The sequence below is a fragment of the Rhea pennata genome, chromosome 8 (genome assembly GCF_028389875.1).
Source record: "Rhea pennata isolate bPtePen1 chromosome 8, bPtePen1.pri, whole genome shotgun sequence".
In the NCBI taxonomy this organism is placed as follows: Eukaryota; Metazoa; Chordata; class Aves; order Rheiformes; family Rheidae; genus Rhea; species Rhea pennata.
In genome coordinates this window covers 22,143,609-22,161,194 of record NC_084670.1, presented here as the reverse complement: position 1 = coordinate 22,161,194, position 17,586 = coordinate 22,143,609, and the positions used below count along the sequence as shown (strand labels likewise).

Genomic DNA, 17,586 nt, shown 5'->3' with positions numbered 1-17,586 from the left:
TGCTAATATAGTGCCATATCCTGCAAGTTTTCTCTCTATAAATCTGTGTGAACTTCAGCAGAGGTTTAGCTGCAGCTTGTAAAGGACTCCCTAGCATGAGATTCAGCTAATTTGGAAACATTTCAAATATAAACAATCCCAGTCTCAAATGAAAGTTGAAACGTAAAGACCAGGGGGCACATTTGCTCCTCACTCAAAACTTCAGTCATATCTTCTTGCCCTCTCCTCTTCTCTACAGACTATTAACAGGTTTTAATGAACCACTTTATCATCTCAGAACCCCTGGGAAATAATACATCATCCTCCTTTTCCCAGCTAAATATTATATATTTCTTCTGTGTTCTGACTTCGTGAGGGTAAAATTCCTGTACAGGGTGTACACCACCTGAGCAGTATTCTAAACATGATAAAAATCTCAACCAAATTGAATTAGTTGGCTTTCCACTTACTATGCATGACAGGAGAGAGAACCCAGGATTGGATCAGATTCAGTAAATGTTTCAGCTATGACGGCCTAAGTTAAAAATTAAGTTCTTACATTTCTAAATGTGTCTGCCTAAATACATTCCAAACCAAATCAAGCGAACATGCTACTCTTACATAATCAGGGCCAGATTCTTATCTCACCTGTAACTCTATCACTAAAGTCAACCTGGGTGATCACTAAATTCCAGAATAAATGACAGTCAGCCTGGTTTTGATTCTTAAGCCAAGTTTATGTTCTTTACCTTTAACCACAACCCCTCTGAATGCCTGGGTAGGCTCACCATTCCTAACAGTTTCATGCCATTCAGCAGATGTTGTTTAGGAACAGATAAAATACGTTACATCAGAAGTTTCAGAGAAAAAGCTATGGCTCTTGTCACCACACGAGGTCCCTTCAGGTCCCAGGCAGCACAGAGGATGCGCTACCCCTGATGCTGTATCTGTTTAGTTGCCAAAACACAGGGACACTTCAGTCCTCAGAGTCTTTGCTCTAGCATATTGCCCAAACACTAAAATAATAACGAAAAACCTTTCTCTTGGGCAGAGGGAGAAGTTCACAATACAGTTCTTCAGCTGTCACAGAGAAGAACCTAAATCATCAGTCTCTAAAAGTTATTTACTCATGATTAGAACTGTGGTAAACATGGGTATGTACTGTAATACGATTAGTCTAGTAAATCCAAACATTCATTAACCAGAGCCCCTCTGTGAATGCAGCTTCCGTCAAAGGAAACATTCAAAGTTCATCCAAGTCCTGAAGGACTTTATTTGCTTGCTTTCAGCAATTATAAAGCAAAGAGAAACACTAATTTTTTCCATGAAAAATATTTTCTAAGAACTGCCAACGGCAATTTTCTAATAGCTTAATCTATACTATTTTAAGAGCTCTAGATCATACAGAATCACATAATACTAAATCCACCCATCCTCTTAACAAGTAGGTGCAATGTGCTACTTGTGTGTCCTTATCAAAATATATATTAGTCACAAATGTGACGTTACATGTTTACATCTTGTAAACAATAGGAATACTACAGGTTTTGTCCTATATCAGGAAGGCAGGAAGGTGTACTTTTTTTTTTTTTTTTTTTTTTTTAGCTTGAGTCCCAAAACTTCAATATAGTGCCCAACATTTTTACAGTAATCTCGGGGTCCTCTTTCTGTTTTGGGAAGACAACACACCTTTTGAAATAGAATAACTGCATTTGCAAAATACCATGTGGGATTTATCACTGGTGAAAGAACTGCCTTTATATCAGATACAGTTAAAAATACATATTATTTACTCTAGATAAAAGAGTAGACTATTTTTCATGTATTGTTTTTTGGATTCATGTCTCACTGTAGCAAAAATGCCAGCTATAGCTACAAATTCACTTGCTCTACAACAGTTAACCTGAACATTCACTTCTCACTTCATGCATTTTTGTACCAGTGAGACAATTTGGTAACATTTCTGGTTTCCTATCTCCTTACGAAATCATAGCCAAACACCTGTTCAATGATGGGACCATTCCATCTTATCTCTGAGTAGTCTCATAGATTGCTGGTACTGAATTACTATACAAATGCCTACTAGCAACAAAAATCAAGCTCTTCATACAGACCAAGAAAATATCTCCAGCTTGCAGTGCCCTCCCTCCCGACGTGCTTGGGAGAAAAGCCATAATGGGGCCCTTTGGAGAGGTCCTTTCTCTCTCCCTCCCTCCCCCTCTCTGCCTTTAAGGTCTTACTTCTGCCAGTCCTCTGTTATCCCTGTGGCTCAGTTTTTGTACTGTCATGCAGTTATGGAATTTAAAACTATGCTGTGGTATAAATGACTCACAACTAAAGCACTGACATAAGCACATTTTATTGCCTGACATTTAACTACCTAACCAGGAAAAAAGGTAAAGCAACAAAAAGTGCATTTAGAGAGTGTTCTTCTTTAACAGGTTCAGAATATGTCCCAATCTATTGAAGTTTTAAATCTACGGACTCAGAGGGATTTCCAGTATGTTTTAAAAATGGAAACACAAATGAAAGGGCTGAAGGCCAAGTTTCGGCAAATTGAAGATGATCGGAAGACATTAATGACAAAGCATTTTCAAGTAGGTTTTATTTTAACAATAACTTTGAAAGCCTGCTGGAAGCAATGTACTAAGCAGCAATGCATGGACTGCTAAGATCTCAGCTTGAAATGCTCACACAAAGGCAACATTAAAAAGAAAAGTGTACTAAAGCTTCCTTTATGATGATAATCTTTTGCTCTGTTTAATTTAATTGTAATAGGGAATAACCATTAATTATTAAGACATTACAGAAATGTCACTATAAACAGATCCTGTTTTATTCTGTATCAATGTGCATGTCATACTGAGAAATTTATATTCACTCAAGCACCAGTGATAAACGTGGAGATCCAATTGAATTACTAGCAAACAACTAGAGAGTTCTGCAATTTTACTGTTGCCTGACATTTAGTGCAGCTGAAGGGAAGAAAGCCTGTTATAAATCAGGTTATTGTAATTTTTATCCAGTACAATTAAGATCTAATTTCATCTTTGAAGGTTTGCTATTTTGGGTTTGGGATAGGGGAAGAGGGAAATCAACACCAGTCACATTTGTGTGATTAAAAAAAGACTTCCAAGGAATTTTAATGACAAGAGAAACCATAAGCCAATCTTTTTGCAAGGAAAGGGGGTTGCAGAGATTACAAAATAGTATTGTGTATTCTGAAAAAGTTATCTGAAGTACTCTTAAGGAGAAAATGTTGCAAGAGCATATTCATGTACTTTAAAGAGCAAATCTGATAAATGGGTATTTCAAGCCTGTAAGAAAGCCAGATAGAATCTAGGAAATATATTCTGAGAACTAAATTATGTTAGCCTAATATATATTTCTGAAGTGTTCAGGAAAGCTCACAAAATTATGGGCTTAATTTTTCTCATCAGTCCTGAAGTTACATACCTAAATCAGCGAGTACATAGCTAAGGGATCTAATTTGTTCTTCAGATCCACGGAATATCCAATGGGTCTTAATAAAGCCAAGAATTAAGTATACTAATGATCTCACTAGAGAACTTTATTGTCTGCTATCATTCTTAGTTTAGCTTAGAGTTTGAGTATATATTCCCAGCCATTTTCAGACATGTCTCCAACTTCTCCTTCTTTAGCACTCTTCACTACAGTAACAACATATTTGTAGAGTGCCATTATATATTCTGCATTCCCATTATAGTTTTCCTTGGGAACAAAATATCAAAATCTGAATGTCTGATATAGGATGTCAAAGGTAGCAGCTTTCAGCACTACTATAACCTTTTAAACATTCAATATTTGTACTGGCCAGTCATTTAGCTTCAATTTGACTGTTTGGCAGGAGTATAAAACAGATTTCCAACTAATCAAATTATAGAGTAATTTAAAAGGTCAACACAATACAATAAGCTGCTGGCTTTCTGAAATTTGATCTGCTATAATCCCAGCGCTTTATCTTTCCTGAGACAAAGAAACTCATTCTAGATATAGCATTACCCCTCATACCAGCAGGTGCAAAGTGCCAAAATACATCTACCACCTATCAGTGCTGCACTACAAATTAGCTCTTGTACCAGTTATCATAGCAACAAGCTAAGAGTGCCAGCAGATTCCAAGAAAATTATTCTCTTTGTCATGAAAATACCAAAACCACCTGTGTGTTCCTTACCAAAGTGAAATGTTCCAACACTGTTCCATGTTTATGAGAAGCAGAAAATACAAATGCAATCCAGATCACATTTGAGCATACTTCTGTCAAATCAGTATTTATATCAGGCACAAGATACCTGACCCTCCAAAAACTTAAGAGCGGTTTGGTCAAAAGATACCTTATTTGGCATAAATTCTACAAGGAATAAGTTACCTTTACTAATTTTATCTTGCTGAATTTTTACAGACTTTGTTCTTTTTTTGCCTCATGGTTTAACCATGAGTTTTGATAGCTTACTGCTTCATAGAACCAAAGCCTAAGTTCATTTCAAAATTAAATACCAAAAATACTGGGTTCTGGAGCTGTGTTTCCTAAATCATGGAACCTCATTATCATCACATGCAACATAGCTGTTCTTTTTAACAGGTACAAATTAGGCTCAAGTTAACTTTTCAATAAGAACAGACAAATAAAAATAGTTTTAACAGCAGACAAAACTGATTCTTCACTTCTTTCTGTTCAGTTCAGTAATTCTGCTAACCTACTATAATTGGAAGGCCCCTTGAAAATAGAACCAAAGATACAAAGAGAACTCTTGATACTCTTAGACCCCATTTATAATAACATAGCAGCATGTAATTTAAAATGCAGTTTTCTAGCTATTAAGATGATCTGTGTGTAAAACATACTTCCTAAAAAAACAAGCAAATCTTCATTTTTGAGTAAAAATCTCTCTCAGCTTCTTTCACATCTTAGCAGAAAAGTATTCTCTTTGGTATCATATTTATTTTGGAAATTTTTTATAGTTTATTACATCCTTTAATATACATGACATAATAAACTATATGCACGTCTCTATGTATCTCAGTGATGGTGCTAACCTGGCACCTCTGACCACATTTGCTTCTGCACCTCTTTCTCTTGGGCTTCCATTTTCATTCTCTCCTGCTTTCCCTTCTATCTACTATTCCCTCTACTCCTTAGGACTTGATTTTCTAATCCCTTCTATAGACTCTCCCTGGGTGTCCTCATCTGCAGCCAGTGTCTATTATAATCACCAAATGCTAACATCTAACAAATCTCTTATTTCCACCCTTTTCTTGTTCTGCCCAGGCTTGCATCTCCTCTGGTCCCTCTGGCATTTGCTCACGGAAGTCCTGCTGTTTCCTCAAATTGCAAACAGATATGCAAATCTTTATATACAGATGATACATCAAGGCAAACCTGCATGTTTTTCATAAAGCAAAACCTTCTGACTGCAAGGGTTATTTGAGGGTACTACAGAATAATAACCAAATAAACAAAAAAAGCCCTCTCAAACTATATAAACTAATTTAACAAAGTCTCTAAGACTTGCATGTTTAGAAAAATAATTACAAAAGATAAGCAGCCATTATAGGTTACAAACCAACTGAGACAAATTCTCAAAGCACATGGCATAGCAAAATCTAAGATTGCAAAGAGATTGCAATCCAAGGTGGCAAAAGAGAGCCTTATTTTGTTTAAGTAATGTTTAGGAATAGGATTGGCAAGGCAGCACCAACTGCGCATGACAGTAAAATGATCTGGGATAGTCCAGCACAAAAACAACGGAGGAAGTTGAAAGGCACGTAGTGATATAGCAGAATGATAAATATGACTCACGGTTAAGAAAAGTGCATTTTGAACTATGCATATGCACAATAGGTTCTGAATTTATTACTTCAGAAGAAAGATGTGTATATCACTGTGGCTGGATCAGCACTACACAGTTTAATTGCCATTATGGAAAAGGTGAACTCAGTGTTTTTAAGGCCTGAAAAAGAAAAAAACAGTTCACCAGCTATGACAGCACTGTAAAACAGGTACGACGTCCTTGACTCTCACTGTGTGTTCAGGTCTAATCACCTCTCCTGAAAGATACTGAGGCTTTTATACCTTGTTGATGGAAAGTCAGACCTTCAGGGGTTTGGTTCGAGCCACTTGATGGTAATTGTGTACTTTCAGGAGAAGCTGACTATTCTCTCATGCATTTTACCCACTGCCTACTACCATTACTTCTGAGATTTCTAAGACTTTCAGAATATGCTAATAATAGTTCTATAACTAAAATCAATAAGCATTTTTAAGTCATTTTAATAATCACACATAAATATTATATTAATGGGAGTTAGAGGATTGAACTCCTTTAAACTGCTCTAATGCACATATGATTGCCTCTTACAGGAGTTGAAGGAAAAGATGGATGAGCTCTTACCACTGATTCCAGTTCTGGAACAATATAAAACTGATGCCAAATTAATCACCCAGTTCAAGGAGGAAATTAGGAATCTGTCTACTGTTCTCACTGGGATTCAGGAAGAAATTGGTGCCTATGACTATGAGGAACTACACCAGCGGGTTCTCAGTTTAGAAACCAGGCTTCGAGACTGCATGAAAAAGCTCAGTAAGTTAACAACTTCTTGTCAGCTTTGGTCCCTCAGCTGTATATTTTAGTAGGCTTTGTGGAAAGATGAAGTTTTCTGTTCTCTTGTTTGAAGAAAGACTACACTATATTCTGATCTATGCTACTCTAATAAAAATCAAGAGTAACTCTGCCAAGGTCAACCATAGCATTCTAAGTATACACCACTGTATCTCAGAGGAGAATTTGCCCTACAATATACAGGAGGATAATACAATTTTATAATTAAAAATTATAAAAGACGGCAACTTTAAATCATAAGAGATTTACAACTTCCTGGGGGGCTACAAAGGTTTGTTCATGCTAGCTCAGGCAGGCTTGCTATTCAGATCATCTTTGGGATGTCACCATGAAAAGAATTTAGTAGAAAGTAGACTGGGATCAGTTTAGAGGCATCCACATCACAAACTTGATTCAAATGCCACTACAAAATCTGAGAGGCCCTTTAAACTGCACTGTCTTTAGATCTGTAATGTTAGCATTTAGCAGAGATGTGCTGTTCCGCAATTTGCAGTACAGCATATTTAGTATGACACCTAACTCAGAGGAATGAAGCACAATCTCTATAGGAAGCACAGCAATGATGCATTTTGAGCAACGCAACAGATCTGCTACAGGGCTGTTAGACAGTGTCCACCTCGGTTGTTCTCATGCTGACTGACTTAGGAAAAGTGAATGTTCAGCATGAACATTCTCTGAAAATCAGCACCAGCTCCATATCAGTTATCAAAATTAGAAGCCATAATTATCGTTATTAAATGCCAACCTTAACTTCCATTTCCCAAATAGGAGTAATCAGTAAGCACAACCAAAATCTACCCCCTTAGCCTGGTCTCCTTTAAAGGTAAGGACAAAGCACACAGCAGCTCACAGATGCAGACTAGTTCCCTAGGAAATCAGTCATTTCAATCATTCCATCCATTCTGAGAAACCGGAATGGATTGCTAGTAAAATCTTGACTTCTACAACCAGCAATACAGCCCCTTCTGTAAGAAATAAATACAAAGTTAAAACTGAACTTGAATAAAGTAGAAATTACAAAATTCAACCCTGTGATCAATGTCTGCCACAGGTTGGGGGATTTACTTTTAAAGGCTACATATGACAGGAAACATTTTTAGGGTAATAAGCAATGCCTCTTTGTTTTCATGAGGCAATAGAATAAGGAAAATCTAGGTTGGGTTATCCTTTTAAAATATTTATTTCCAATTTCCTTATTTTCCACTAGAAATAGCATAGCAATGATGGGCAAAAAGACATGAAAGAATTTTTCAAACAGAAATCTCTTATGATCCTATTTTCCCCTCAGTACACAGACATAATAGCACATTATTGCATTGACTGGAGGCACACTTGCAGTCAAAAGAAAATGGCTGCATTACAATACTGCGGCAAACGAGAAATGGTATAAATAGACAATATTTTCTGAACGTTCCAGCAAGTATATTAGGCACCAAAAGATCATCTCAATTTTAATGAGTATCTCGGTTTTCCTTGTTTTATGATGCGTACTTGTAACACTGATCAGTACAGTAACTACAGTACAGGCTACATTTTAAACATTAGAATGACCAGGTGTATTCAGATAGATACTCTTCTCAGATGTTTGCCTTTTATTTCCCAAATATTTCTCTATTTTTTTTATCCAAGTCTCCCCTCCTCTCTATCCTTCAATCCCTGCTATTTTTCTCAATATGCTAATGTAAAAAAAAAATCTTTAAAATTACACATATTAACAATAGAGAGAAAATATTTGTACAAAATAGATTACTATACACATCCATGCCCCTAATGCATTTATATAAATAAGATACCTTTTTTCTAATATACTGATGCCTCCCTGGGCACCTTCCTTTTCCCATTAAGCTTTCTAAAGTCTTATAACAAAGTACATTTTCCAACATGCCATACAAGTGCAATTTGAAGTTACAACAATGGTAAACAGCGTCACTTAGAACTACCACGAATCTGATATTTCATAATAGGGTTAAGAGCTTCTTCACACCTTTTAATGATCAGAAGCCAGGCTTCTGACCAATTATTAAAAGGGTTTGGGCCTTCTCAAGCTCAAATACAGATTTATTCATCCTTATTGGTATTATTCCCTGGGCTTAGATGCTTAAATGATTTTTATGCTTTCCTGATAAGCAAATGGCTGCATTTTTGGTCCACATATCTGCTTCTTCTAAAACCACCTTAGGTCAGGCTTACTGTGAGTTACTCTTGAAAGCAGGTAGTGTGCACACACATCAGCAGGCATACAGGCTTTCATGCCTACCCCCTCTCTCCAGCCACATTCACCACACTGGAGGTGATCCAATTAAAGCTATCCACGCCAATCTGATGTCCAGAAACCTATGGCAGCAGAAGACATATGTGACCACAATGTGCCACAGTTTCTGTCTTGAATCATCAAAGATTTTTGTTGAGTTGCACAATATAATTATTTAATCAGTATGCGTAATAGCTATTTTGCCTTTCTCCTCCCTAGCAGGTGTTATTCAGCAATATAGCTGCTATCTAATGCATTATTTATTTGGTCATGGCCACTTAAAAGGGATCTTCCATCTGCACTGGCAACCCCTGCAAAAGTCATTAGCATACAGTGAGCAGTTTTCTTACTTTCACTAAAGTTTAATGATTATTATAGCAGTTGTGATGAGTCAGGCTTGTTCCCTCTCCCTGGAATAGAAAGAAAGTTACTTAAGAAAGAAACTTAAGTTGAAGCTGCTAACAAATTTGGTCACATAACTTTAAAAGGGTGCACGCTATTAAACTTGTAGGAATACAGTGTAGGAATATAATTGCCCGAACTACAAATTTGCATGCATTTATGCACGTGTAAATCTTTAGCAGGTAGACACGTGCCAACCACTGCATATGAAACATGAAAAAGTAATTAGAACAGATACACACTGGATTAATTTGTAGCTACATCTAATTATAATATAGAATCTAAACAACATTTTACAGTAACATTTTTCCTTAGGAGTTGAAAAGTAGAATATAGACCATAGAAAGAATATAAAGTAGAATATAAGACCATAGAAAACAGCAAAGAAATGCTGTTACACCACAGCAAAAGAGGTGTTAGTGCAGGCATTTATTGATTGTAAGTGACACTTATAATGTGTGGCACTTCCAAAGCATCTTTCCCATCAGTATTTGAAGAGCTTTACAAATATCATTTAGTACAAAACTCTTCAAAGGAGATAAATATCTCCAGTTTACACATAAAGAAACAAAAAGGCAAGAAGTCACTTTCCAAAAGATTACACAGCAAGACATTGCACACAAAGAACAATCCACCGGCTTCCTCTTAGCAAGCTCTAATAAGTAGACAATGTTTTCTGGATTTGCATTATGTAAGAGAACAGAAACACAGCCATTAAGAAGTAATTATTCATTCCCTCACATTATAAAGTAATGTTGTGACAAATTTGATCGTAAGTGGAAAGTGAAAGAACTGAAGCACATGGAAGCGGTTGTGTGCACTGAAAAAAAAAAAAAACTTCATTTTCCCATTTATTACCTATAATAAGAATGTATGTGATCCTTACAGGAGGATGGTTTGGTTGAGATGGATTTCATTTCCCCTGCAAGCCCTTTAATAATTCATACACTTGCTTGGTATATATAGCAGCTACCAGTGTTCACTGACATCACAGAGACTGGGAATACTAACTACCCATTCCTATTTTCAAAATAGTTCCCTAATTGGTCTTCACAACCTTCTCTTGGTATTTATTCACTTTGGAGTGAGTTTTCAGATGCATTCTGAAAAGACGCATTCAGGAAAGCACAACCAGACTTACTAAGTCCATGGTGGAAAACTGTTGTAAGGTAGAATCAAGTCATAAACATCCAGATTTTGCACTATATGATGTTCTTTGTACAGTTTCATTTAGGATGGATGAACACTCAGAGGTTTGATTTTCCAATTACTCTAAGTGGTAATGGTTGGGTTTTTCTAAGCTGGTACTTTTGAAGTCAAGAGAAAGAGGCCATCACTGAAAGCTTCAAATCACCCCACTCTGAGAGTGTAACTCCATCTGAATCTTTTTGTGCTGGAAAAAAGCTAGAAAACTCACAAAAGTTTCTTTGTTTTTTAAACATTTCTGAGCTTCCTGACATTTGTTAGTATTGTGAAGCATTTGACCTACCTTCTCATTACCATCTGGTCCCTTACCTACCAGGCAATTAAAGAGCAGATAAAGCCAAAAAAAAAAAAAAAAAGTTTCAGTTGGAAAGGGAGACAGGACACTACGTGCCAGAAGTGAAAGAAAAAAAAGAAAAGAAAGAAAATGGAAACAAAAAGGGGGCTTTTGGCCATGTAAAGAAACGCAGGGGCCAGTTTTAATTCTCAGCCATTTTACTGTTACCGAACATTCCCGTGGCAGATGGTTTCTCTGCTTCACTGAGATCTTTCCCAACTATATTTTCATATTCACAACCAGTAAATACTAGTATGGGAAAAATAGTAATATCTTGCTTATAAAAGACCTCTGTCGCAAATTACTTAATAGTGAAGGATTTGTAGATATGAAGGTTATATTAAAAAAAAGTCATGCACCTATAATACGGTAATAACTGCAAATGTATTACTCATTTTTGGGTTGGGAGACAGGCATAGTAGAGAGTAATTTTACCATCTCCTCTACTGCACACACACTGACCACCAGGTCTGCCTTCCAAGGCAGCTTTTGGAAAAAAATATTTTCTATCCTGCTTCTAAAGGAAAAAAGAAATCTATCTTTTAGATCTGACGAGTTTCAAAAGCAAAAGCTCCTTTTTTTATACACTCTGCAAGAGGAAAATAGAAAGAGTAGTAGATTTCTCTTTTTGAAATTTTGAGTCAAATAATTCAAGGATTTTTGTCTTTTTTTTTTTTCCATGAGGTGTAATTCCAGTTCAAAAAAGGCACTGCAAGTGCTCCAGTTACTGTACCTCAAATTTCCTTTTGATTTAATGAGGACAATCTGGAAAATTGGAAAACTCACCAGAAGTCACACATCTGACTAACATCTCCTATATTAAATGTGAGAAGAACACCTATCAGCAACATCCCATTGCCTGACAACATGTCACAGGGGCTTTAGATAGAAGAGCAAACTCTGCTGCCCTGTGCTGTGTGGCAGGAAGATCCTGTGAACACAGAGTCTAGGGTAGTAAAGTATTTGCATCTGTTTAAAAATGCAATGAAGACTCCGTCTCCAAGGACCATAGAAAACAACCAAAAGGAGAACAAAGCCTGAAGCTGACAGAACTGCTCTGCAGTTCACATCTCCCAGGCAGAAATTCTCCTTTGAAGATGTTTTGAGAGTCACCTCCAGAGGGTTAACAAGGTACCGAGGCAGTTGGGAATCTCCAGATTGGCAAAGTCAAAGTCAATTCCTAACAGGTTTAACACATACTAGGCCAGAAAGCTTCCCATTTCACGTGACATTTGTCTCTGTGCCATTTCCCCAGATACAAAACAACTTAAGAAAATTCTTAACTAGAAATAAGGATTTTTTTTTTATTATTTTAGATTCCTATTCTCTTAATATCTATCCAGATTGTTATTTTCCTATGTTAGTTATAAGGTATGATATGACATAGGACTGTATTTTATTTGCAAAGTGAAACTCTGAAAGTAACCTGAACATGGCACATCACAGAGCATTTACGTAGATGTTACTGCTTTTTCAATACATCAGCATCACCATTCCCTAACTAGAAACCTCAGCATGCAAGGTGAATTTGAATACAGCTGCATGAAAAATTACAGGGTCTGTGCTGCAGATATGAGTATAGGCTGGCACTAAAGCAATACTTTTTACACTTAACTTGGCAAGAAGAAGCTGTTTTCAAAACTAGATGAGGGCTTGAAGAAATTTCTTGCACTGAATGCAATATTCAGAGTGCTTGCAACCACCTAGAAAACTCATCTTGCTTTGTTAGTGAACTGTTAAAAGCTATATTGAGTTTTAGTCTTGAAAGAGCTCTCATTTAACTTCTATACCAGATGCAAACCTAGGCTTGGGCAAGCTATAAGGAAATTGTTATCTTTATAAAGTCAGTATCACTAATTATTTCAGTGTTAAACAGATCAATAAACTGCACTTTGGAGCAATATGTCATCAAAACGCTGCATGATTCATCTGGAGTGATTTACTTACTTGTAATAGCAATTCAATGCTATTCTTCAATATGCAATTCTTCAGTGCAGAGAGCAGACTCAAATCTTTATAATGAGCTAAACCATAAATGACCCTGATTCTGTCAGTATTTTATAGTTCTGCTATAACAAATGGGTAAAATATCAACAAAACGATACATACACTGTGATACCTAAACAATAACACCTTTAAATTGATCCAGACACGAGGCACAGCCTGCACTGCTCATTCAGGTCAATGCACATGGGCAGTTAGCTTCATTACAGCCAGTTTCGCTGGCCATGAACGAAATGCCCACAAGCAGTCCCTGAGCCGTCCCTGCAGCATCATCCCACGCCAACCAACTGGGGCAGCAAGATACAATACATCCCTGTTAGCTACAGAAAGTAGAAAATCCAGGCATGATATGACCTTCTCCTCTGAACTGAATAAATTCCACTCTCAAAATTATATACAGTTTGTCTGTCACATTTCCTAGATAGATTGTGTTATACATTGTATCATCGAGAAGTACTTATTTCTAAATTAAGAGAAATAAAATGAGTCACTTTTTTACATTCATATGAAAAATCTTTTCTTCAACAACATGCTATCTCACTTAACCACCTGCACCACTGTGTGATATTAAGGCCCTGGGCAAACATATGAATTCCTCCTACAGCTTTTGGCTAATGGGTATGTTATTAATGTCCCCTAAAATATAGATTTTAGGATTGTTAGAAAGGTCAGCATTCAAGATCATATTGACTCTCATTATTTTCTCCCAGACAGGCTAATACAAGACAGTCTAATGGATTAGAAACCAACTGATACAGCCACAGTTCCTGAATAATTCTCACATTCATATTCCTAACATCAGACAGGCCCATAATACAGTATGTGAGCATGAAAGAGCTATGGGTGCGTCACTGTAGCGAAGAGACAGCCACAGGCATTTGGATACCTATTCCAACATCTCAAACTATTTTTTATGGTCTACCCCTAACCTTCTTGCTGCCTTGGTCAATGGAAAACTCAAACATTTTTCTGGCCCTCTGGAGATCTAAATTAGGGGAGTTTATGTCTTCTTTTTATTTATTATTAAATTTTATTAACTGCATCTGGAAAGACACATGTCCAGAAAATGTATCTGTATATAAATATATAAAGATAGAAATATAAAAAAAAAATTATTTATTTTTTATGTTTTTACATACCTGTGTTATCAATATAGAAAAGTTCATACTGTGAAGATGACAATCTATCTTCAATCTAAGCCTAAATCCCCTGGAGCCACTATTTAGTTCAGAGGAATGTGTCTTGTGCTCTGAGTGATGTCAAGGAGAGTTGTGTAATTGTTTGCATTAATGCATTTGTTTTTCTAATTTCAGCATGTGGCAAATTGATGAAAATTACAGGCCCCATTACAGTCAAGATATCCGGAACTCGATTTGGAGCCTGGATGACAGATCCATTAGCATCAGAGAAAAATAACCGAGTATGTTAAAGCATTAAATACCTTTGTGTCCTTCTGAAGTTTTACTTGCAATATTTTAACTTATAAAGACAGATTTTTCCCTTAGGTCATACATGCAAGCAAATTTCTTGGACCCTCGTCATTTTCACTGTTTTGTATCTTTAGAAAAAAAAGCTAAAAGCATTTGTGCAAAAATATTCAAAGACAAAAGTTAGCTAAGCTTACTGTGCCACTTCCTTAAAGTATTTCATGGATGATACATACTTATCTGAAATCACTATACAAATCTTTTTTTTCTTACATTGTATTTTATCATTTTTAAGAACCCAAATAATTTAACAATAGCATGAATAAATTTACCCAAGAACACAACTCATAACAGAGCAGTCAAAATTTGCAGGACTAGGCCCAATTTGAGCTGTATTCAGATCATGTACTTGCTCAGATCAAAGTTATGTTATTGTTTGGATCTGCAATAGGATCTCAAATTGGCTAGAGCTGTGTGGAGGTGTTGCCTAAACAAAAGGGCTTTTGAAGTCAGAACACTAGGTTTCATTTGTATAAGACCCAGAAACTTCTTAAATGAAGAAAAAGATCAAAGCAGCTAGAGTAGGCAACACAGAAATAGTAATTACTAAAGGCTTGTGTGCAGCTCTTCCCTGCCCACCGAGTCCCCGCAGGTTCGCTACCAGCCCCAGCCATCTCGGTTACATCCTGGGGTGCTGCAAACTCTGCCCAGCCCCATCAGTCCCAAGGACATCTCTTCCGCCACTGCGGAGGCCTGGTGGCTGCTAAAGACCCCTCGCTGTGGGCTCTTGCCACCACAGGGCCTGCTGCCCACTGCAGCCCCCTCCCGCACACCCTGCAACGCCCTCCCCAGGGACGCTCCACATCGCCCTCACGGCCACCCTGGCCACCCTCTTGGAGCTACCTAGAAACTCCCCAAGTGCATGCAAATTGAAACAAGCCATATTGCACACAGAATCTCAGCTGCTAGAAACATGGGGAACTGAACTGGCATCTAAACAAATACTCTGTCAACACTTTTCAAATCAGCAGACAAAATAACTCAAAAAAACAATTTGTTCTTTTATTAGTCAGGATTCTGACTTTCCTCAGAGATAAACTGAAAGGAGAAAAGGCAAAAAACATGAAAGGGGAAAATGATAGCTGGCATACAGAAGTGAAAAAAAATCAGTTAATTTTGTTCTCTTTTGCTTTAAGGGGAAAAATTCCTAAAACTCTATGGGTTTCATCACTACTATATTTGATTGCTTTCCTCAAAATTTACTGGATTGCACTGACTAGAGGTTCAGGTGAAGAAAATTCAACCAAGTTACTCATAAGCATAAGACCAAGCTTAGCTCACAGAACATTTTCTATCTGTCTCTTAGATTATTAGTCTCTAGGAATAACTTTAAGCAAATCCCATAAAGCAGAGACCTAAATATTAAATAATCTGAATTTGAATTTATCTGAAATTGTAGACCCTGTAGTTTTAATAGTCTCCTAGAGAGTTAATTTTCTGTAAGTTCTGATTTAGAAATTCAAGAGTTCCTCATGACTTTGTAACAGAAATATGAACAATCCTGTTCTTTGCTAGCCTTGTGCATGCCTAGAAGCCCTTCCTTTCTTTCTTGGTATCAGTCACGCAGGCTCATGACTATGTATCACGGATTGTGTTCCAGGTATTCACTCCCAATCTTTGTTTTCTTTCCAGGTCTGGTACATGGATAGTTATACTAACAATAAAATTGTTCGTGAATATAAATCAATTGCAGACTTTGTCAGCGGGGCGGAATCAAGGACATACAACCTTCCATTCAAATGGGCAGGCACCAACCATGTTGTCTACAACGGCTCCCTCTATTTCAACAAGTATCAGAGCAACATCATCATCAAATACAGCTTTGACACTGGGCGGGTGCTTGCACAGCGCAGCCTTGAGTACGCAGGCTTTCACAATGTCTACCCCTATACCTGGGGTGGCTTTTCTGATATTGACCTGATGGCAGATGAAATTGGGCTCTGGGCAGTATATGCCACCAACCAGAATGCAGGCAACATTGTCATCAGCCAGCTAAACCAGGATACACTGGAAGTGCTGAAGAGCTGGAGTACAGGCTATCCAAAGAGAAGTGCTGGAGAATCCTTCATGATCTGTGGCACCTTATATGTTACTAACTCTCACTTAACAGGAGCCAAGGTCTACTACTCTTATTCCACAAAAACCTCCACTTACGAGTATACAGACATTCCGTTCCATAATCAGTATTTTCATATATCCATGCTTGACTACAATGCAAGAGATAGAGCTCTCTATGCCTGGAATAATGGACACCAAGTCCTGTTTAATGTCACTCTTTTCCATGTCATTAAAACTGAAGATGACACATAATTTTCTTCCTCTTTTCCTCTCCTCATCCCACTTCAGAACACTGTCATTTGTGATAACTCTAAAGCATCCATCTCTCTGGGTTTCTTTTAATTTATTTTTTTCCATTAAGGAAAAACATTTTCTAGAAATACAATGCATTTCTAACATGGCTGAGCCTGTCAAAAAAGACCTATTGGAAATAAAATCATCTTAACTCATGATTCTACAAGGTTTGTCCAAGCCTTGTCATGAAAAGCACTAAAGAGTGTAAGTGGCTAAAGACATAGTTTTAAAAAGATTATGATCTGCCTTATATTAGAGTCAGAGACTAATGGTGGCTTAAATGCATGAATGTCTTTTTTACCTCATCATTTTTTTTTCATCTATATATTGCTCAACTTCAGGAAATTTTTTGGTTGCAATCTGACACAAATTTCATGCCATATTTTTTTATTTATTCCAAATGAAAGACTTAGAAATTTAATTTACTTAAACATGGAGTATGATTCATTTTGCCATCACCCAATTTCAGATGTGGTGCTGTACAGTATGTTTTTAAATCTCTTGCAAACATTTTATTGACAGTATGTATTTCTACCATTGTAACCACCATTGTGCAATTGTATCTCTTCACTTACGTGAAAGTAAACTAAGTACTATTTTTTATAAAATATATTGAAGCTTAATTGAAGTTCTGGCTATGGGACAATTGAAAGTGGTAAATCTGAGAAAAGGCTGTTATTTCTGAGACAGACCAATAGTTTGCTAGATGCATGAGCGCTGTTCTCAGCTGTGGTTGGTAGATCCTTGGTATTTACTGGCAAATCTGCAACCCTGAAGCCTCAGAACAACCTCAATTTTACAATTACTGACTCTGCCCAATTTCTATCTCGTGTCCCTTCTTCCGTCTCTCTCACTCTCCTTCCTCCCATCATTTCTTTCCCTTGTTCCCTAAGCTCACTCCCTGATGTGGACTGCAGAAGAAACTCAGAA

General features: G+C 37.0%; 1 protein-coding gene across 2 annotated transcripts in view; it reads left to right on the top strand.

The window, feature by feature from the left end:
• Positions 1–17,264, top strand: part of OLFM3 (olfactomedin 3) — a 58,559-nt gene extending 41,295 nt beyond the window's left edge. Inside the window, exons 3-6 of one of the 2 annotated variants that reach the window (XM_062581112.1) lie at positions 2,421–2,576; positions 6,362–6,581; positions 14,131–14,237; positions 15,937–17,264. In XM_062581112.1, coding sequence (XP_062437096.1) covers positions 2,421–2,576; positions 6,362–6,581; positions 14,131–14,237; positions 15,937–16,614 — 1,161 coding nt within the window. In that variant the 3' untranslated portion in view covers positions 16,615–17,264. The remainder of the gene's footprint in view (positions 1–2,420; positions 2,577–6,361; positions 6,582–14,130; positions 14,238–15,936) is intronic. The other variant, XM_062581113.1, reaches the window with a different exon arrangement.
• Positions 17,265–17,586: the final 322 nt, after the last annotated feature.